The sequence below is a fragment of the Herpailurus yagouaroundi genome, unplaced genomic scaffold (genome assembly GCF_014898765.1).
Source record: "Herpailurus yagouaroundi ecotype Mexico unplaced genomic scaffold, PumYag 29, whole genome shotgun sequence".
Lineage (NCBI taxonomy): Eukaryota > Metazoa > Chordata > Mammalia > Carnivora > Felidae > Herpailurus > Herpailurus yagouaroundi.
Genome location: NW_024412377.1, coordinates 25323243 through 25345725, shown reverse-complemented (window position 1 = coordinate 25345725; position 22483 = coordinate 25323243). Strand labels below are relative to the sequence as shown.

The window sequence follows — 22483 nt, the reverse complement described above, 5'->3', positions numbered from 1 at the left end:
AAGTCATTTCCAAATTATTTCTACTGTGTCCTAGGCCAAATGAAAGCCTCTTCTTTGGAATGTATGTGAGATTTAGTCTCTTTTGCTAACTTAAACCTTCAAAATGATTAAGCTAACCAACACTCCCTAACTTACTCATCCTCAGCTTTCTGTGTATTCATAATCTAATCATTAGGAGAAAAAGTCATATCCAAATATAGTACTCATCAGAAAGAAACAAATTATAATCTTTTTATTGTCCTTAATTTGGGGGGTCCACATTATAATCTTTTTATTCACCTTAATTCTTTTTTGAGGAGAACCATAAAGTTGGTAGAAAATCATTGATAGAGACATTACTTTTTTCTTCTCCTTTATTTACAATTCTATCTACAAATCATGCCTCCTTTGGGTAAGGCTTTATGAAGACCACCCAGATACTCAAATGAAGGAACATGGTTCCTTGAGAGAGGGATTATTTTGATTCCTCTAATCCCATTATACAGATTGGCTATGATTGGAGAAATATGCATGAAATAGCCTTTCTAGAAATTAGACTCATTCCCAGGGTACCATTTCAGCAGTATGCAAAGCTGAACTTGATGCTTCTTATCTTCCCAACTTTCTCTTTCATCCTTAAGGGGTGTCTCCTACAGGGACTCAGAGAGAAAACCAATCAGAAACAACATAGCAAGTTACTGCTTCTTTAGGAACGCACAGGCATATCTGCCAAGAAGATTCTTGGAAGGAACGTGCTTACCCTAAAGAAATATAATTTCATGAGAGAATGTTGGTTACAATGGAGGAGAAAATTTGAAGCTAGAAGTGGACCTGTTACCACTCAGAGTATACCACATCTGCTTTGCCTTTAGGTAAGACTAACCCTGACCATCACAGCTGGATATCATAGTATCAGAGATTTCTGTGAAATTTCCCAACTTCACTGGAATTCAGCAACGTAATAACACGAACCCATAAAAATATCACTGGTTTTGAAGTGTTAAAAATAAAAGCAGATGTTTCCCTAAGTGTTGAACATCCTTCCTGTGTAATACTCAGGATGAATGTTTGAATGTTTTTGCTATCAACTGCCACCAGGAATTCTTGGCCTCACCAGTGGCAATTCCACTGGTGACAGTAGTGATAAATAATGATGCAGTTCGAGTACTTTATCTGGGCCTCAGATGACTCAAATTAAACCACAGAAGGGCTTGAATTTTCCACTTAGGATCACTCAACTAGCTCTTTATTTAAGTGGATGAAATGATTTGGATTTTTTGTTGTTGTTATTGTTATGTCCTCTGATCATTTATCTTACTAAATGTGTTGGCTTCTAAATACAAGGCCATCTTAGATAGATTTCCTGAGCCTTAAAAGCTATTTCAACAGTACTTTGTTTGAAATTCAGGTTCGATAAGCAAACAAAAGCTTACCCGTGCCAGGCAGTCACTTGATTGGAAGTCTGTCTTCCCAGATTTTGAGAAGCGACGTTTGTCATTGCTTGTAGGTAGAGCAGCATCTGTCTTTGGAATTCTATGCTCTGTCCCTCTGTCTGCTTCTGACTTGTCTAGATGGGATCCAGCCAGCTCCTTGAGAGATTCCGGGCCATTTTCTAGCTCAAAAGCATGGCCATTGCCAAGTTCGGGGTCTGGGCCGTTGTCCGGCTCAGAGATGGGGTCATTGTCCAACTCACAGCCAGTACTGCTCTTGGGTTCTTCAGTGGCTTTGTGGGTAGAAGGCCTGGAAATGACCCCAAACTTTCTTGCTCTTTTTCCCTTTTTCACAGTTTGGTCACCCAGCTCCAAGGTTGGCGTCTCTCCTGGTTCAGAGCTGTTGCTACCGTTGCCATTATACGGAGAGTGAACTTTGTGCTTGAAGCGGCGCAGCATGATCAGGTAGATAAAGCCGCCATTCCAGCACTGCTCAGCCAGGTAACTGCAACAAACACAGAAATGCCGGGTGAAACCCTCACACCATCCATCTCGACCAGCGCATCGGGCAGACGCATTCAGCAGCACCCGCGGAACCCGTGTGATTAACAACCTGGTGAAGCAACGGAGGTACTAAGCTTCCCAAAGAGGCTCAATGCTCAGTTCATTCTTTTAATCTACATAATTGTTGATGCTAAAAATAACCCCCAAACCAAAATCCCCACGAGCTAGAAATTACTAATGAAAAAAACCCTAGAGTAGGTAATTAGAAATGGAGTTTTCTATTCACAGAGCCAATCCTTACATATGATTACAAAAACAATAATTCTCCATTCCCTCAACAATTTCTTACATCAGAATTATGCTAGCCTCCCATTCATCTAGTTAAAAAAAACAAATTTAAATTAAAAAAATTTTTTTAACATTTTTATTCATTTTTGAGAGACAGAGACAGAACACTAGCAGGGTAAGGGCAGAGAGAGAGGGGACACAGAATCTGAAGCAGGATCCAGGCTCTGAGTGCGGGGCTTGCACTCGTTAACCGTGAGATCATGACCTAAGCCAAAGTTGGACACTTAACCGACCGAGCCACCCAGGCGCCCCGCAAACTTAAATTTTTTTAAGTAAACTCTACGTCCAATGTGGGGCTTGAACTCACAACCCAGATATCAAGAGTGGCATGCTCTACTGATTGAGCCAGCCAGACGCCCCACCATTCATATAGTTTTGATGTCATTACTCTGCAAGTTCCCAAGGTAAAGAATAGATAAACTGAGAGACATGTAAAGTTCTGCTCTTAGGATCAAAATATCAACTGCACAACAACAAGAATCACTGCCTCACAGCATTCCAGTGAAAACAGATACTGAGCTGGGGGTGGAGAGGTGTTGGCTGGAATTAAGACACAACTGGTAATAAGCGCTGACAAGTGTGTGCTGCATTAAATGAGCATCAAGTCCACTTCTTGATAATGGTTCTAGTTTGGGTTGTTCCTGGCACACAAGGAGTGTCATTTTCAGTCTGGGTGTCGCTTTGAGAGGACCCCCAATGCAAACCATGCAGACATGGGGTGACTAGGATACAGAAGGCTATTGGAAACTGTGTCAACCAGGAAAAGTGAAAGGGCAGGGATGTCCTCTCCAGGGATGCTTGGCTTGAGAGGGCAGAGGCCGGGCTCAGTTGCGTTTCATGTACTTGAGGGGTGCCAAACACTTAGAAGCAGGAAATAATATAAGTGAGATAATGCATGTGAAGCCTGACACACAATAACTACTCCAGATCTTAAGGAATAACAATAAATAGAACATCAAACAAGATAAGTAATTAGTGGTATTCAGGACCATGAAAGCTTTAGCAAAGAAAACACACTTGCTTAAAGTCAGGAAACTAGGCTGGGCTGGACCCTCTACTTATGCCACCCAAGATAAGGAAGCACAAACCCCAGATGGATCCAGGGAAACGCCTTCACCACTGGAATGTTGCCACATTCTACACATCACCTGATCACAAGCGAAGAATGTCAACCACCAAATCCTTAATGTGTTGGACTGCTTCTGGCCTTCATGTGCCTACAAAGGATTGCCCACATCCTCAATAAATGAAAAACAGAACATATTCAAGTATACCAAGCTGCTCCTCCTCCAGGCTTGAAGCTCAGACTTGAGAGCTGGGATAGTCAGTTTACCGGAAGGGGTCGCGTCCATAACAAGAGGTAACCAGTTGCGTTTGAAATGTACTAAATTCTGGGACAAAGACATATATTACCCATACCTAATGGTCAGGTTAATGCAATGACAATGCCAGTCTCCATGAAGAGCAGAATAATTCTGAATTTTTGCCATGGAGTAGAGTGAACAAGAGAGATGGGTCCTTAAACAACCACCAAAGCTAATAAAAACTTTCTTTGATCCTGGGCTACAAAACATGGTAATGAACTTACACATAAAAACCAGGTAGATAAAAGGTACCATATAGACCTCAGGTTCTGTGAAATACAATGAGATGAAGAGGTGTAAAGAGCGGTCCACTAGAGTCTGGAAAATGAAAATTAAACTTGGTTCTCAGTATAATTTCTCTATAATGTTTAGATTTCATTCTTTGAATTGTGTATCTTTTTCACACTGGAAAAATTTTTTGTAAAGATATAAGATCTTCAGAGTAGTTATTAGCCAGACTGTAAGGGTTTCTTTGAGCAAATCACTACTATTAATGCAAGACATATGTCAGATGTTATGAAAAACAGCGTAAGGTAGTAAAAACAGGACCACGGGGAAAGTCAGACACTCAAGTCTTCATTCTGGCTTTGGCCCAACCACGTAAAAACAATGGTAATGACACCAAATTTCCATCAACCTATGTATGAATGGATAGACAAAATGTAGTATATCCCTATAATGGAATATTATTTGGCAATAACAGGAATGAAGTATATGTCATAACTTAAGCTTGAAAACATTACGCTAGCTAAAAGATGCCAGACCACAAAAGGCCATGTCATTCCATTTATAGGACATGTCCAGAATGGGCAAATCCATAGAGACAGGAAGAGTATTAGTGGTCGCCAGGACTAGGGAGAAGGGAGAATTGGGACTGCTTGCAGAGTTTTTGGGGACGACGGAAATGTTCTCAAATTAGGTACTGGTGATGGTTGCACAACACAGTGAATATACTCACTGAATTGTATACTTTAAAATAGTGAATTTTCTGTTATATGAATTAGGTCTCAACTTAAAAAAATAACAGCAAATATAATAATTCTGGCCAAGTTTTGAATTGCTTTTTTTTTTTTTTAAAGCAGGTTCCATGCCTAGTGTGGAGCCCAATGCAGGGTTTGAACCCACAACCCTGAGATCAAGACCTGAGCTGAGATTGAAAGTTGGACACTTAACCAACTGAGCCACCAAGGTGCCCCAGAGTTACTTCTTAGAGTATGTGCTCCTTAAGAACACCCTTTGCAAGAGAAGAAACTGAGGCTTAGAAATATTAATATGCCCCAGTTCACCTAAATGTCAAGTGCTGGACTGAGGCCCTCCTGCTTCTCAAACCCATGCTATGTCTACTGTGCTGCTGTGCTGTCTCAATTACTCTAGTGTCCTTGTCTGTAACACGAGGGTGTTAAAATAGGCCATCTCCAAGTTGCTTTCGCATGTTCAGAACTGTGAATGCTAGTTTCTTGGGAAGGCTTCTAGAGATCAAAGGTGCAGGCCATCCCCAAAGTATTGATCCAGTGCCAAAGACAAAACAGAACCCTGGAAAAACAAACATTCCTTTTATGTCCAAGGTGTCCTAGGTCTCCTGGACATGAACTATCAACCTGAAAAAGATATCACCTGGAGAGGTAATTCCTTTTGGGATTCTATCTTTTGTATTAAGCTCTGGACAATTTGATGTGTTCTGTGCAGAAACCTTCTTTTCAGTACCAAAAAGGCTGGCTCACTGAGTCAGAGTATAGGATCTTGGAAATCTCTACTCTCACAGAAGCTCCAAGAATCTTGGGAGGTTTATTCCTTCTGCAGGGTCCATACTCAACAAAATTACAAAGCAAGAGTTTATCTTTAGTTTGGCACCATGTCCTCATCCCCTCCTGACTTCCTAATAATAAATAAGGCTCTGACACTTTCAAGGAACTGTATGACAGGTTATTTTATTCCTTCCTGGACACTGAATCTTCTAAGGTCATCCCGAAGACAAAGTGTAATGAATCAACTACGGACGCTACAGCAAGTTGGTGAGAAAGACTGTTAGGCTGGGGGTAGTTTTCTTAGAGTTCTTCCATCCACCTTATATGTAATGCCTCCATATTCCCTATCCATCTGTACTGAAATGACTCACCAAACTTTTCCAGTGCCTTTCTAGCTAATTCATATGTCCAAATCCCTTTTTCAGTTCAAAAGGATTCCTACCCACCATGAGAATCTTTAAACTTCAAAGTTAGTCTTTGAGAAAGAAGAAATGGAATATAATCCTGGTCCAGAAAAATAGGTCTCCTCTTCAGTAATTTTTTGGTTTCTTCCCCAAATTTGAAACTGTCCTCTGACATATAAAATTATTGATTAATTTGATTTTGACCATCCCAGGATGGCCTTAAGATAAATGAGGAAAGACAAGCATATCCAGAAATGAAGTTCTAAATTCTAGCCTAGAATCCTCCCTGTGGAATGTATTGAGGTTCCTCACTTCACTTGGCCTTTGCAAACACCTTTTGTAACTTAATCCCTTCTACCTCCCTTTCCTCTCAAAAAGTGCTTTATAATAAATAAACTAAAATAAAATAAAAATAAAATAAAATAGCTTTGAGTACCTCCTGTGTTTCTTGATGCTCTATCATAATTCTGGCATCTGGGTTCTCCAGGGGTGGGAGGCCCAGGAAGGACTGGCAGGTAAGGTTGGGTGCTAGGAAAAGCTAGAGGGATAAAGCTGCCTGGAGTTTAAAGAACAAGGACAGGGAGGCAGGAGATGAGAGGGGCAGAGACAGTAGGTGTTGGAAGGCCAAGGACACACATTATTTATCCATGCCCTAATTCTATCAAAAGAAGGCATGAGGCAGCTATGCAATTCTGATATTCTAGACTGTTCTGCCAAAGTCCTCAGAAGGAGCAGTATCTCCAGGTGCCTTTGAAAATCATCTTGGGCATTTGGCCATCAGTTACCGATGCCTGGTACATAGTGTGAACCCACAGAAGGGAGCTGCCAGGCAGATCCATTGGTGTATACATATGTGTGATTCAGAGTCAGTTGGCTCACCACCCCTGGGTGGCCTGCACCCCAATGCCTTGAAAACACTGTATAACTCAGACAACATAAAGGAATTCCAGAACTCAGACTTTTTGGCAAAGCAGACATTCTCACTTCATCTGAGTGAGTCAGGCCCCCAGGATAGACAGTAGAGGAACAAGATGTTTATAGAGGAGTTCCTACGTCCAGGCAGGAGTTTTACACAATGGGACTAACTGCTAATAGCCGCCCTGTGTAACACACAAGATGAATGGAGATCGACTGTTCTTGCTCATGATTGCCTCTTGCCTAAGAAGTAATGGGAGGTTAAGAAGCTGTTTGTGGTCCTTTGAAAACCTGCTAAGCCTAATTAATCCAGAGGGCTGTCTGAGGTTGTAAATCTGTAGGTTCCCAGAGAAGAATGGGTTGAGAGGAAGTGTTAAATATACACAGATTAATTTCCCAGCGAAATCTCGGCTGGGAAACAGAGGGAGGCAAGTTCAAACAGCTCCATGAGAGGGGGTGGGAAGATGACAAACATCTCCAGGAGTCATTTAGTAACAAGATTCCCCACGGGCAGTCTCTCTCAGCTGTTGCCTCCCAGCTACCTTGAATGTTGGGCTTACTCCTCACAGATTCTACAACCCTTCCTAGAATGAGCCAGACTTTCTCTGGGGACTCTGTAAAATAGAATTTGGGGGTGAATTTTGTGTTGAAAAGAGTGCCTGATATCCTTGTGTGCTCATATGGCCATTTCTGAAAATAAATCCATCTACTTCTTTGCTGGGACCGTGAGAGAGAAAGTTAGCCCTGATTAGATAGAGAAAGATGGGGCTCAGGCACCAATAAGACTTTGAAAATAGACCAGAGTCTAGGCTTAGAGTATAAATGAATAGAGCACCATATTCCAACCGCTGGGTGAGAGAGGTGACTGATAAAGTCCAGCTTAGCTGAATCTCTCGTCCTCATCCAGCATCAACAGCTGGGGGTCGGCCACTCTTTCCTCTTCTCCTTCATGTGGAGTCAAGAATAGAGAATATGAATACATGAATATGTTCTCTTATTATAAAATCTGTATTATTTTTTATCATACAACTTGGATTGGCAAACAAGTTGATATTGCAAAATCAGGTTAAATATTTATTTAAGAATTTTTTCTGACCTAGAATACAATATTACCATTCAAATCCAATTCAAATTATCAGCTACCAAAACTTGCTACCACCACACAGCTTAGCAGCAAAATTTCAGTCATATCCATCTATACAGCAGGACAGAGATCCATATTGCCCTCAGGGGAATTGGGGCAAATATGCTGATACTCTAGCGACTGCTATTTCTATGAATAATAAACTGTCTTCCATCTTTGATCCAAGTGTCTCATGCTTTCCACCGGCATTCGTGAAACCAGGCAGGCCAAATTGGTTAGCTTACTAGTAGAGTAAAATTGTAGTTCTTGGCATTCAGCAGGATAATATACAGAGTAACTCAGTTTATAATTGGTTCTGCTCCCCAGCATTGAACTTAGAAAAGGAGCTATTAATAATATATTTCTCTTAATACCAGCGACTAAGAAATAAAAATAAACATGCATCTTATACAAACCAATACTGAATCTTTTAAGGCATATCAAACAGAAGAGAAACTATACTAAGGGGTGTAAGAAAGAAGGTGGGTGTTCTACTGTCTGATTCTATAAACACTGATTGAATTCAGTGTGCCAGCCTCAAAGGCAGAAGCTACATTTGTGTTCATCCGTGTTAAGTGTACTCACTTCTGCCCTGTCCCTACTTGAATTCCATTTCCTGCAACCATTGGCTGCAATATCCATTTCTGTACAGAAGCACAGCTGATTCTTTTTCTGTTTCCTGCCAAGATAGCTTCTGGATGCAAAGGGGTGGGGGTAGGAGAGACACTGCAGAAAAACACTGGATAAAAAGCAGCTAAATCATATGATTAATGGAAAAATTGTTTTGACTTCCCCGTAACAAGAAATCATTGATTTTCATATTTATCTTAAAAACTCCATCCCAAACTAACAAAAATGATTTATGTAGCCTCTATGTTAGGATGCACTACACATTTTCAACTGCAGTACAGCTTAATAGAAAGGAAGCAGAGTTGTGGTCCTTTCTAACATATAGCAGCAGGTTGACATGAAGTTCCAGTTTTTCTCAAAGGTTTTCATGCACCTCATTTCTGCCTAAATCAATAAAAGTGTTTTTTTTTTTAAGCCACCATATACCTTTCGAAAAGAGAAACTCAGAAGCTAAATTAAGTAGGAGATGCCTGATCAATGGTGAGAACTGACCTAATAAAACATACTACAGAGATACTGGCCCTTAAAAGAGAACTTCCAGGCTTCTATTTGCAACTGATTGCATTTCTTTATTAAATTACTGTGAGTGAATCAGGGTTTCTTATAACTTTATGAGATCAACCTGCAACCTATACAGAATCAAATCAAAACTCCAGCCACATTGCTTTGCTAGGTCATCCTGATGATGTTGGTCACGTTCTCCATGGGGCCAGAAAGAATGCTGGGAGAGTCAGACTTTGCTGTACATGAATGAGTCAATCACACCTCATGAATGGAGTGATGAGCTCAGACAATATACACGGGAACTCATATCACTTTTTTTCCTTATGACATAATGCTTGTTTTTTGTTTATAAAATGACTATTTGCTCATTACAAATTCATTCATTCATTCATTCATTCATTCATTCATTCATTCATTCATTCAACAAATAGTTATATGCCAAGCACTGTTAGGCATTTGGGGGGTACAGCAGTGAACAAAATGATTCCTGTCTTTGTGGAGCTTACTATCTAGGAGGGAGAGATAGGCAACAAACAATGGACCTGTTAAAATAAGCATCCAACTATATCATATGTTAGAAGGTGAGACGTGCTATGGAAAACAGAAAACACTGAACAGGATACAGAGGATCAAGCATGCCAGGAGTTGGAAGAGCCAGGTTGAAACTTTAAATGCTGTGCCTGAGGTGGCCCCACTGGGAAGAACACACTGAGCAAAGACTTGAAGAAGATGAAAGGGTTGGCCATGCTGCTGCCTGGGAGCAAAGTGTTCCAGACAGAGGGAAGAGCCAGTGCAAGAGTGATGAATTGGAAGCGTTCCTGGTGTGTCTGAGGAATAGGCTTGAGAAAAGGGGCAAGAGAGGAGAATAATAGGAGATGAGGTAACAGAGACTGGTTTATGGAGGGCTGTATAAGCAGTTGTAAAGACTTCTATGCAAAATGGGGGGGCTCTTTAGTTTTGAGCAGAGGAGTAATGTGATATGTACTATGTTTTAAAATGATCCCCTTTGTTTCTGTGTTGAGAATGGACTGTGGTGGGGGCAACGGTAGAAGGACGAAGACCAGATGGAAGATCATCTTCAGAAATTCCAGCAAAAGATAAGCTGGCTCAGCAGAGAGTAGCCACGGAGATGGTAAGAAATGGCCAGAATCATGATGGATTCTGAAGGAAGAGTCAATAGCCTGTGCTTTTGGATGTGATATAGGGTATGAGAGAAAGTGAGAGATGAAGTGTTTGGCTTTCACAACTAGAAAGGTGGAGTTGTCATCACCTGAGCTGGTAGAACAAGCAGCCTTTGGGTTTGGGGGTCTCTGACCTACTCTGAATGCATACATCTATTCTGGAGTTCAGTTCTGGACTCGTTGAGCTTGATATGATCATGTGGGCAGCTAGCTCTCTAAGTCTGGATTTTGGAGCAGAAGACTAGTCTGGAGACAGAAACTTGGGAGGTGCAAGAATATTCATGGCATTTTAAGACCCCTAAAGATAAATTCCTTTGGGTTGATTTTCTGGGTCCAAAGTTCTTGCTCATCAAGAGCATATTCAAGGGTTTCATATGTAATTCTAATCTTTCCTCTCAAAAGGGGGTAACAATTTAGAATCCCAGCTGTAGTGTCTTAGAGAACTGTTTGTTTTTGAATATTGTCACTTTTTAATTTTTGTCAGTCTGATAGTCAAAAGCTACCTCATGTCATAATTTGCAAACCAGTGATGATTAGTGAGGTCAAAATTATTAATCATTTGCCTTCTTTGAAAACTGCTTATTTATGCCCTCTGTTTGTGAAGATCTTCATCTTTATGCCCTCCTACATTAGCATGGTGGCTGTCACATAAAAAGCACCATAATGAAAATGAAGGGTCAATGAGAAGATCCCTTCTATTTAAAAAAAATCATTAAAAAATGACTTTATTGAGATATACTTTGCACAGCATATAATTTAACTGTTTCAAATGTACAATTAAGTATTTTAAGGAAATTTATCAAGTTGTGCAAACACCATAAATCCATTTTAGAACATTTTCATCACCCCATTAAGACCCCTCATGCCGTTACAGTTAATGCCCGTTCCCCATCCCAGCCGCCACTTTGTTTCTACAGGGCTGCCTCTTCCAACCATTTCATGTAAATGGAATCATCTAATACGTAGTCTCTTGTGTCCTGCATCTTAAAAACAACTCCTTCTTAGTAGGTTCTTAGTCACCCAACTCTACCTCCTTCTGGATTCTGCCATTTACCTCTTATAAAGTCTTGATTTGTGCAAACGTGCTCTTTTGATGTCTTTTTCACTTTCCTTCAGATCATACCCAATTATCCTGAGGAGACAGCCCTCAGACAGACTTGCTAGCACCTCACCTATTGGTCTCACATGTCCTCCTGTCATACCCACCAGTCCTTCCAGTTTGGGCTATGGAAACCCCTGGTAGCCTCTCCCACATTTAAAAATTCTCACATGACTGCACTTAGGTGGACTATGCAGTCCTTCCCATTTGGTCTCCTAGATTTTTTCCTACTGTGCCACTATTATCATAAACCAATTCTGCTGCAAAAGGAAATCTTTCCTCATTAACATTGACTAGGTAAATGATCCAAATACTATGCTAATGTTGTAGTATATAATTTATATTCTAACATGTTACTATGCATTCACATCAACAGCATTTCGTTTTTAATTTTCTCCATGCTATTTTTGTCCAGGACAAATTACCAGCAACAGATTATTATGAGACTCAGAGTCTTCTCTGTACTTCTTTTGCCTCGATTGGTGCTAATGACCCTTCCATATCTCCCCTATGCCTTGTTCCCTGGCCAGCAAAAGATGATGCTTCATATCACCAGAGGTCTTTGCTAGGATGTGTCCCTAGAGCTGAAGATGGGCCCAGTGTAAGACACATGAAATTCAGGAAAGCCCTCTGCCTGTCTTGAGTCTTGCCTGAGATCCAACTTTCTAGCCTTGCCAGGTGCATTTCCTATGGCAATTCCTATGCTTCCCTACATGTGGTACTGCCCTTGGACTTTCCTTGAAAGAGGGCAAGATCAGTGGTGCTCAAGGCTTACTGAAGCCAAACCATGTCCCAGAGATTATGCTCAATCTGTTTTCCAGCCTCGGGGTTACCAAGTGCTGAGAAATGTGTTAAAGATGACACAGAGACTGAGTTCCATATTGCCCCTGCCACAGCTTCCATGTTCCCTGTGGTGAAAGCCACTGGAAGCTATGAGAATTAGCAACACACATTCTCCCTTTCTCTCCCTCTTCCCTAAAGCCAACCAAATCTGAGAGTTCACCACCAGCTAGTAATCCTCAAACTCTCACACTGCACTATTCGAAAGACAGTCACCCTCCTCCCCCTCCCCAGAGGTGATGCTAAGAGAAGGGAGGCTTCTGTAGGCCTAGGCATCTCAGAACGCACATCAAGCTACTCACACACTAATGCAAACACTGATGAAATGTCTGTACCCTCCAGTTCTCTCCCCTTTCAAGTGGCTCCAGCTGCATCTTGAAACAATTTCCCCAGCTTGCCTCAATCCTTCCAGGGTCTGTTCCATTGGCTTGGCCAGAGTCTGCCCCCACCTCACTCCAAGCCTGGTTTCACTTATGTCAAAACAGCTTCCATCAAGATAGTGGGCTTCTTTTCCGAATTTCTTTCACTGTTTTGAAGTCAGCACAGAAAAGATACTTAAGAAATTGCAAAATGAGTACTTCTATCAGTGTGTTCCACTAATGTCACACACTGTTCTTCTCTTGAATCTCTTCTATACAGCGTATTGAGAAATTTTTTTTAAGTATGATTTTCTTTTCTTCTTTTTCTTTCTTTTCCAAGGTTCTGTGGCTGGCAGAGCTGGGCTGGACAGAGCTCCTCATCTACAAAGTTTCCTGTAAACTGGCTTTCTAAGTTTGGCAACCTTCTCTAGCAAAGAGTGCTTCTAAGAAGTTGGATTTGGTGGCTGTTTTCCCTCTTGTTCATCCATCTGCATGATCCTCTAGAACCTTCTTGGTTTGGAGAACCTCAGTTACAAGCAAGACAGAACTCTGGCCTAGAGAAACACATCAGCCAAGTCCTTACAGATGTTAACAGAACACTGAAAAATCTTGGCTTCTCATCAGCGCACTCTTCATATTGACCAACTGGAACTGTGGCATCGTTGAGTATCTTCGTGACCCCTGGTTCTTAGTTATGTTCAGACAAGGAACATACAGAGGCATTTGTATGTTTGCAATTGTCTACTGAGATTTTAAACAAAACTGCAAGTGTTAAAGAAAGCTGAAATTATCGGATGCACAAGCATCAATGCTGATTCGAAACTGTAAAACTTACTTTTAATGGTGTGTTGATAAGAGAAGCTCCAAAAGCGCACTGGAGTTATAATAGACAGGGGGGCGCGAATACCCATATTATGCTGTAACTCCATGCTGTGTACAGAGTTAACTGCACATGCACCCTGCCTCATGTCAGCCTAAAGCAACCCTAAGGTTGATGTTACAGGTCAGGTTTCAGAGAGGGGAAAACTGGAGAATAACTGGCTCCAGGTCTCAGAGCCAGCAAGGGTGGAGCTGGGATTCAAATTCCCACCTGATCACAAACAAACCCAGCCAGGGACCTTGGGATTCACTGTAGCCAAGCCCCATCCTACTGGTGGTCATTATGATAAGTTTGGATGAAGGAGAAGGCCTACAACTTCCAGTAGCCAAAAGAAACCTCTCCCCACTTTAATATCACAAGGGATTCCATTTTAGTGATATGTTAACAACCCAGAATATGTCCCACACCCATAAGAAAAGGGCCCTAGGGAAAACAAGAGGTACTTTTAGGCAGGTCCAGAAGGCAGGTTAGTATTTGGGAGGGGTGAGGTGGTTTCTTGGGGTGTGGGTGGAAGTGGCCAGCTCTCATTCCATCTCTCAGGTATGAGCTGAGACAGTCCCCGGGAATCCCGGAAAAGCAGATGCAATACTTGCTCAGATTAGGCAGTATCAGAGGATTAAGGAACCAACCTGGCCCCCAACCCAGCCAAGGCCACACAAGACGGCCAACACAAGATATGCCCTCCGGCGATGGCCTCTCCCTCAGGCACACTCTGGAGCTCAGTCACCCCCTCCCTCTCCACAGTGCCCCCACCCCAGACCAGTATTACGCACTGCACACCTCTCCTTCTACGATGAACTGCCCCTTCTGACTGCAGGTAGTCTGTGTACACTTTCTGGCCGTAAGAGGCACCTTAATACCATATTCATTGTTCCTGTGCATTCTTGTCCAAGATAACGTGCTGTCAAGTGGTGATGGGCCCACATGGGTCAGAATGGGCATGAGGCAGGTAAATCTCTGGGCTGAAGTACCACTCAGATGTCCCCTCAAGTAAGCACTTGCTGTCCAGCTGGTGAGGAGTGTTAGTTAGGTCAGGACCTCCAGCTGTGAGCTTCATCAGGGTCCCCCTCAGCTTTCAAGTCAAAGTCATGCTCTCCTGGGGCAATTTCTGGCCAATGGCAAGCAAGATGGTATAGGGGCCAAGGGCAGGTTGTCCCAAATGGGCCACTTTGGTGTGAAGATTATTTTGAGTTAAAAAACAATCAAACTCAGCAGTTTTGGCAACTCCAATGTTTTACAAAGGCCTGAAAAGAATTTAGATAGAGGAACTGCTCCAGGAAGAGAGCTATCAGCATAGATAACTGCATTGTACTGTGAACTAGATATGATGGTCAGGGAGGAACCTAGCAAGGCCAGTTTGTTCAAACTCATTGTTTGAGTGGCCCAGCAAACATCTGTTTACCAAACATTCATTCTTTTTCATCTTCCTGTGAATTGCATTCCCTCTTTTTGAAGTCCAAGACCCCTATCTCCTTCCTCTTAGTTCAGAATGACACATAGACCTCTTTTTGCCTGTCTTTGATATTTCTATGTCTGTGTGGATTCCTTGTATGTATGCTATTAAATTTGATTTTCTCCTGTTAATCTGCCTCATGTCAATATGATGCTTAGTCTGGCTAGAAGGACCTTGAGGAGACAGGATCTTCTTGCTTCCTGACAACTGGGAGATGGGGCCTGGCCATTGCTACCCAGTGCAGAGTTCCCCCAGGCACACTTGTTCTCAGAGCCCCCTGTTGGGCTGACCGACTTTGTCAGGTGGGCAGCACGGTGTGTGGCTCCCCTGCCCAGCACCGCTTCCTCCCGTTTTCTTTCCCAGGACATTTTGCACTCTTAGCTCTAACTCAGCATCTGCTTCCTGGAGAGCGTGAGTGAGGGCAATATAAAGAAAATAACAAAGTATGTCCCAAAAAGGAGGTGATAGGAAATAACAGTAGCCAAAAAAGGTTGTGAGGGATGCGTAGGACTCAGCTAATCTGGGTACAGAAGCAGCCAGCAGAGCATTCTTGAGAAGTCAAGTTGGATGATCGGCATTTAAACCTGTTTGCTGATGGCAGGAAAAAACCAAAGGGCAAGAGGCTCCTTTTGCAAAGGTGCTCCTTTGGATTAGACTCTCTTCACTCAATACCTAAACAACTTCACCAAACTTCATCTCAGTATCAAGTATTTGGAGCAAGATTATGCTTGGTTCAGGTGTCAGCACTGCCACTTTGGGCCCTTGGGCAGGACATTAAACCTCAGAGACTGACCCCTGAGTCTTGTAGACCTATGGTCATTGGGAGGATTGAATAGAATAATGGACTACGTGGGCTGGTTTCCCATGTGGTACATAATAAATACCAGTGCTAGCCCCTTTCCCTTTCAGAAATTTGCTAGGTGATCGTAGGTCAGCCTGTTAGACTGGTCTGCTGACATTGTCCTGGATGAAAAGCAAACTCACAGAAGGGAGTGGTCAGATTCTGTGGTCTGAATGAAGCAGAGAGAACCACAGTCAAGTCCAGGTGGGGGCAAGGGGAATGGGTTCTGGAGAAACCAAATTCACAAGGATAGGCAGAGTCAGAAATTATTCTAAAACCAAAGATCTGAAAAGGCAGAGCAAACGTGTGTTAGACACAGAGCCCTCACAGAGAGGCATTGTTTTTAAAGTGTATTTGAGAGAGAGAGAGCACACGAAGTGGGGAGGGGCAGAGAAAAAAGGAGAGAGAGAATCCCATGCAGGCTCCGTGCTGTCAGCGCAGAGCCTGCCTTGGGGCTCTATCTCACGAACCGTGAGATCATGACATGAACCGAAATCAAGAGTCAGACACTTAACCAACTGAGCCACCCAGGTGCCCCTCAAAGACAGGCGTTCTGGGGGTCTCGTGGACTATGTGGTTCCATGGAGAAGAAGGGGTGTGTGTGTGCTGTGGGGGATCAGGCTCATATAGGCAATCAGCATGGACTGTGGCCAATTGCAGGCCATATTCTCTGCCAGAGAGAGAAAGGCACATGTCTTTCAAAACACAGACCAAGGGTGGCCTCTTGTTTTGCTTCCATGTCCATCTGGCTGGGGTCAGCCTCCAACTCCCGGAGAAATTGCAAGCTCTCTGGCTTGACCTGAACCCCGAGGATGGTCCCAGAGGTCCTGGAACTGACCCAGGACTCAGGGTGGAGCCTGGGAGGTTGCTTATCCCAACCAACCACGCTGTGAGATGGGCTGACCCCTGAAACTCTGCAAAATATGTGGGCCGCTGACATGGGCAACTGCCATGATTAAATCAGATGCATGTGTGCACGAGCAGGAACGCTGCCCCTCTCTCAGCATCCTCTCTCTCTGACCTACCTTTCTGCCATTTGTCACAGATAACTGGACAACAACTCTCCCTTTTGGTTCTGTTGCCTCCTTTAAAAGGGCATCTTTGGGGCGCCTGGGTGGCGCAGTCGGTTAAGCGTCCGACTTCAGCCAGGTCACGATCTCGCGGTCCGTGAGTTCGAGCCCCGCGTCGGGCTCTGGGCTGATGGCTCAGAGCCTGGAGCCTGTTTCCGATTCTGTGTCTCCCTCTCTCTCTGCCCCTCCCCCGTTCATGCTCTGTCTCTCTCTGTCCCAAAAATAAATAAACGTTTAAAAAAAAAAAAAAAATTTAAAAGGGCATCTTTTACTTTTCTGAGGCAGGGATTTCAAAAGCCCAGTTGTTTTAATATTAAACGTTTCAACATATTACAATGCCATTAGACAGTCAAACATTATGATATTTTTTAAATGTCTAGAGAGGGTCTCTGTAGATACATGATTTCAACTCTAGGGGAAAACACTCCCAGCATGAACAGCCAGCATCTCTACTTTTGTGAGAGGTGCACACAGGTGTGGGTATTTGAGTCACAAGCATGTTTTAGAATATTAGCAGCTCACTTTGTTACCAAGAGTTCTCAACAGGAAATAGCTGGCAGACAGCACATGCTAAACTTGGAACCCTCCAACCTCGAGCAAACAGAAAACATCCAAAAACAAAATCAGAGCCATGGGCCGCCTGGAAAAACAAATACCCCAAAAAGTTATTTCTTGAATTGCACACCAGGAAGTGTGATCTGGAAGAGTCTGGAAGTGAGGGAAACAAAAGCATTGACCAGAGGACCTTCTTGAATCTCTGGGGGAAGAAAATATGAGAGTTTTCCATTGTGGCACTGTTCCCTTTAGACTCAAGTATTTCTCACAGATAAAGGGGTACCTTAGCTTGTTCTGGCTTCCCAAACTGGGGACCAAACCACACCCACTCTTCACAGAGATTGGAGCTTTATGAGGACAGCAGTCATCAGGGGTCAGGGCACCCATATGCTCCACGTGGGCTCTGGGAAAGACCCAGGACACCATATTTCAGAGAATACAGCAACTCTCAATAACTAGGAGGGTTTTTTTTGCTGTTAACACCTTGCATCCTGAGTTCTCTTCAGAGATTTCCTTCTAAAGAGACTTAACTGCAGTCTTGTAAAATTTGCTTTTATGGTGTACTGAGAACATCAAATGAGAGGTGTTTACTTTCCCTGTTCAACTTCTCAAAGGATGGACATGTCGGCATCGCCTGTTCTCAGAAGGGCCCTTCCTGGTACTTTGGCTTTGGGCAAAAGGACATGATCTCTTAGATGACTTAAGAGAGTGAAAAGCTTTGTTGGACAAAGCAGATGGGTGGCAAATTTCAATACTGCTGTTTCTTCAAGAACTGAAAAAGGAGAAATCTTTACATTATCAGGCACAAAGCTTATAAGGCCCAATTTCACTAGAAATATCTTCAAGACATAAATGTAAATATGAAGCAAAGTCCAAAGGGGACTCTCACAGACTCTTTCAAGTGGCTTAAGTTCCACATCAGAGTCTACAGTTCCGGTCTAAGGAAAATGTCCGGGAGCTCCTGGGGGCTCAGTGGGTGAAGTGTCTGACTCTTGGTATTGGCTCAGGTCCTGATCTTGTGGTCGTGGGATGGAGCCCGTCAGCACGGAGGCTGCTTGGGATTCTCTCTCTCTCTCCCTTTCTCTCTGCACTTCCTGCCCTGCTTCCCCACCCCCACCGTGTACATGCACTCTCTCCCAAAATAAATATAAACATTTTTTAAAAAGTCTGGTTTTTAAAGTTTAGATGTCCCAATTCTCTCTCTCTAGGGCAGAGGTGAGGAATAGAAGGAAAACAAGACAAAAAGCAACTTACAGGAAGAACAAGTAAGAAAAGTGGGTTTTCAGATTTCATTCTTTTCTTAAATCTTAACAGGGCCAATTAATGAAGTTGTATTTAAAATGCCTTGCCTTGGATTTCAAGACAACACAAAGACACCTCTCTGATAACACCGAATCCAACCATAAATCACTCCCCAGCTTCCATGAATGAATGTGGAGGTGAAGATAAAAAAACACACAACTACTCCCCCACCCCCCAAAAGGGGGCTTCCCATGAGGCATTTAGTAGCAGACACAAGAGACTCAGTCGTGCCAAGGAAAAGATTTTCTCTGAAAATTAAGGAGATGATATGCAGAGAATAAGGCTCAAAATATGCAGAGCAGGCATGCTGGCTCAGTGCTGACAAAGAATAGAATAAGGTAGTTGACTTCTGCCCTCATAGATTTCACAGTGAACCTATAATTAATGTTACAAATTAATGTGCCAATTTTATAATTAACTCTATAATTATTATAGTATATTATGAATTATATTATGTCAATAATATAACATATTATTGTTAATGTTATATTGACATTATATATCATTGTTATATATTAATATATGTTGTTATATTGACATTATATATCATTGACATAATCGACATAATGTAACAGGTTATATTTTTAACATAACATTTATATTATAAATTGTATATTATCACAGAAATAAAATTTTATATAACAAAACAGCAAGATAAAAATTAATAGATCTTAATAAAATTTATTAGCTACTAGGTAAATATTTAAAAATATTGATATGTAAAATAAAAACATATAATATGAATTTATATTCTATAAATTTTAAAATGATATTAATTATATGAAGAATGTTCCAACAGAAGCACAGGTTACTTCAGAAACTTCTAAAAGAGGGCCTGGACTGCTTTGGGGATGGATGTGAACATGAAAGGTTTCCTTCAGGAAGAACCAGGGGTCTGAGGTCCAGCAGAAGTCAGCTAGGCTGAGAGGAGGCTGAAGCATGGGGCCTGGAATGAGGAGAGAAGGTCCAGGCAGAAATTAAGATCACGTTCAAGGCTCTGGGTTGGAATTTGACCGTGAATTCTAATTCCGCTCACACTGGAGATGTCATAGTGGAAAGCTTCTGGGTTGAATGGCTCCCCCTGCACCCCTCCTCCCCCATACACGCCTACCTAGAGCCTCAGAATGTGATGTTACACGGAAAGAGGGCCTCTGCATTGCACATGTAATTACTTAAGGATTACACTGTATCGGGGTGGACTCTGAATCCAAAGAAAGTGTCCTTATAAGAGACAGAAAAGAACACACAGAGACCCAGAGAAGGTGGTGGTATGTAGCTGGAGGTGGAGATTGGTGTGATACATCTATAGGCCAAGAAATGCCCGGGATTTCCTAGAGATGAAGGCTGACAGACCGAGACATTTCTTTCCTCAGAGTCTCTGGGAGGAACCATCTCTGTTGACAACTTGATTTTGGACTGCTAACCTCCAGAACCATGAGAAAAGACGTTTCTGCTGCTGGAAGCCATTGCGTTTGTGGTACTTTCTTACATCACTCAGAGAAAATGAATACAGCCTCGCCCCACCCCTTTCAGCTTTTCCATGACTTTGACTCTTGAACTTCTTTCACAGTAAGATGCAATCTTGTAAAGCCTCTAAGACCTGCTTAAGATAACTTCATCATGTTTTTCATGGTTATATAACCACAAGATTTTAAATACATATATTAGATATGCTATTGAAGTGACTTAAAGCCCCTTTTAGTACAAATCTTTCAAAATATCAAGATGTATTTCCCTGTTTCCCAAGTAATGCATGCTGTTTCATTTACTTCAGATTAATCCGTAAGAACAAAGATGATCTATTGACTCAAATTTAAATACTATATATCACTGAAAAATATTTAAAATATGTGTTTTAAAAATACAGGGAAAAATTACCTATGTGATACTTATGGCATCAATAACAGGAAAAACATTACCCTGCTGTTTTAATTCTTGAATCTTTAGAATTTTTGCATTTGGATTGTATAAAATGTCCTGGTTTATTTTAAAAATCATTATGTTTCATATTTAGATGAAAAGGAATGACAGATTTCCAGCTGCAACTTATAATCATTTCTTCTCACACAATACATTGCGGGGTAAATAGTCTTTACTCCAATAAACAGCAGCAACATTGACTAGAACAAGAGACAGATGTTATGTATACATTTTGATCAGATTAATGGCACCTAAGATCTGGTGAAGATCATCTTTAGGAGAACCATCACTGTATGTTCCTCATTAATTTGTTTTTTTTTTAATTTTTTCATGTTTATTTTTGAGAGAGAGACAGAGTGTGAGTGGGGGAGGGGCAGAGAGAGAGGGAGACACAGAATCGGAAGCAGGCTGCAGGCTCCAAGGTGCCAGCGATGGAGCCCAATGTGGGGCTCGAACTCACAAACCACGAGATCGTGACCTGAGCCGAAGTTGGATCCTCAACTGACTGAACCATCCAGGTGCCCTGTCTTTCACGACTTTTTAAAGGCATAGCAACAAAGATATTGCCAAGCAAGGGAAATGATTTAGGACTATACAACGGACAAAACCACTAGGGTGGCTAGAGCTGATCATCCACGAGATGAAGTCATGTGGGTAACTGAGTCACAGAAACACCAACTATTTTCCCATTCAGTATCTGCTCTGAGATGCTTAAATAATTTCAGAGGGGAAAATGTTTAAGCAATTATTTTATTTTTTGATTTTTAGCAAGACAACTGAAGTTGACTCCATGATCACCTTTAACAACAGGACCTCCGGAACACCTTTGCCAATTCTTAGTAACTTCCCCGTCACAGGTTTGTAATGTGTGACCTCCTGCCTGAGGGTGGGGTCTTGTGGTACGGTGAGTTTCAGAGAACTCAAACCACTGAGTGGTGATTTCCCCCTGGCTCAGGGCCAACAGGCATTATATGTCCTATCAGCTTCTCTCCTCACTAAACATGCGTCAGAGGGTATTTAAAAAGCAAACAAACCCAATAAAGATGTCAATGTGTACTATTCATGTTTCACACAGGTTTCTAAAGGGCCCTAAACTTTGGGAGAGGCTCGGTTTCCTCTTTGTCCTTTCCCCTACGCCATCTGACAGGTCATCAGAACACGTGTTTTAACCAGGCAGTTGTTCCTTCCTTTTCCTGTAGCAGTAGCAACGGGCTGCCATCTTGTCAGCCAAGCATGGACAGCACATGTTACATAACAGAATTAAAGACTTCAGTCATTTGCATTGCTCAGACCTCACCTAGAAGTTCTTGCGAAGGGAGGAGTCCCCAGCCATAGCTTCTTTAAGACAGGCCCGCATTTCTAATGGATGCCTTCATCTAACAGGTCTGTTTTCCATTCCTTATACAGTAAAGTTTGGATTTGCTACTCACAGCCTTCATGTAGGAGAGAGTGGGAGGAAAGGTCAAGAGAATAGTGTCAGGCAAAGTGTATCAGTGGAGGGATAAAAGACTAATCAGAGCCCCTGGGGTTACACATTCCACACTATTATCACTACTGCCTTACTTTGGTGTAACTCTACATCTTATGAAAGTCAGTAGTAGTACTATCATCATCACTATCCGACCACTACAAACTTGTGAGGTGGGTAAGGAATATGTGGCTGTCACCACTCTATAAGTGCTAAAATTTAGGAATAATGACGATGGAGCTTCACGGAGCCCATCTGGACTCCTGGTCCGGAGCACCTTCCTCCTTCTGTACAGAGGGAAAGAGATGGTAAAGCTGCTGTGTTTGGAACCGGCTGGACTCTAGCCAGGAAGATCTTCCAGAATTCTCCCTGTGCCACGGGGAGGATGTGATGCTCACTGGGGCACGGGCTGAGTTAGACCTAGCAGCCCATTGGATAGAATGCAGGTTTTGGAGCCTGGCAGTCCTAGGTTTGAATCCAGACTTTGTCACTTGCCAGTTGTAGTGATTTCTTTTCTTTTCTTTTCTTTCTTTCTTTCTTTCTTTCTTTCTTTCTTTCTTTCTTTCTTT

The 22483-nt window shown here is 42.3% G+C and overlaps 1 protein-coding gene and 1 long non-coding RNA gene across 8 annotated transcripts in view; one reads left to right on the top strand and one right to left on the bottom strand.

Annotated features, from left to right (window-relative positions):
* PDZD2 (PDZ domain containing 2) overlaps positions 1-22483 on the bottom strand; it is a 368874-nt gene that overhangs the window by 100390 nt on the left and 246001 nt on the right. For all 7 annotated transcript variants that reach the window (XM_040494680.1, XM_040494710.1, XM_040494715.1 and 4 more), the window contains one exon: positions 1413-1914. In XM_040494680.1, the coding sequence (XP_040350614.1) occupies positions 1413-1914 (502 nt within the window). The remainder of the gene's footprint in view (positions 1-1412; positions 1915-22483) is intronic.
* The window catches only part of LOC121043147 (uncharacterized), a 2952-nt gene continuing 611 nt past the window's right edge, over positions 20143-22483 (top strand). The window contains exons 1-2 of the long non-coding RNA XR_005796704.1: positions 20143-20737; positions 21215-21303. This is a non-coding gene — a long non-coding RNA (uncharacterized LOC121043147). The remainder of the gene's footprint in view (positions 20738-21214; positions 21304-22483) is intronic.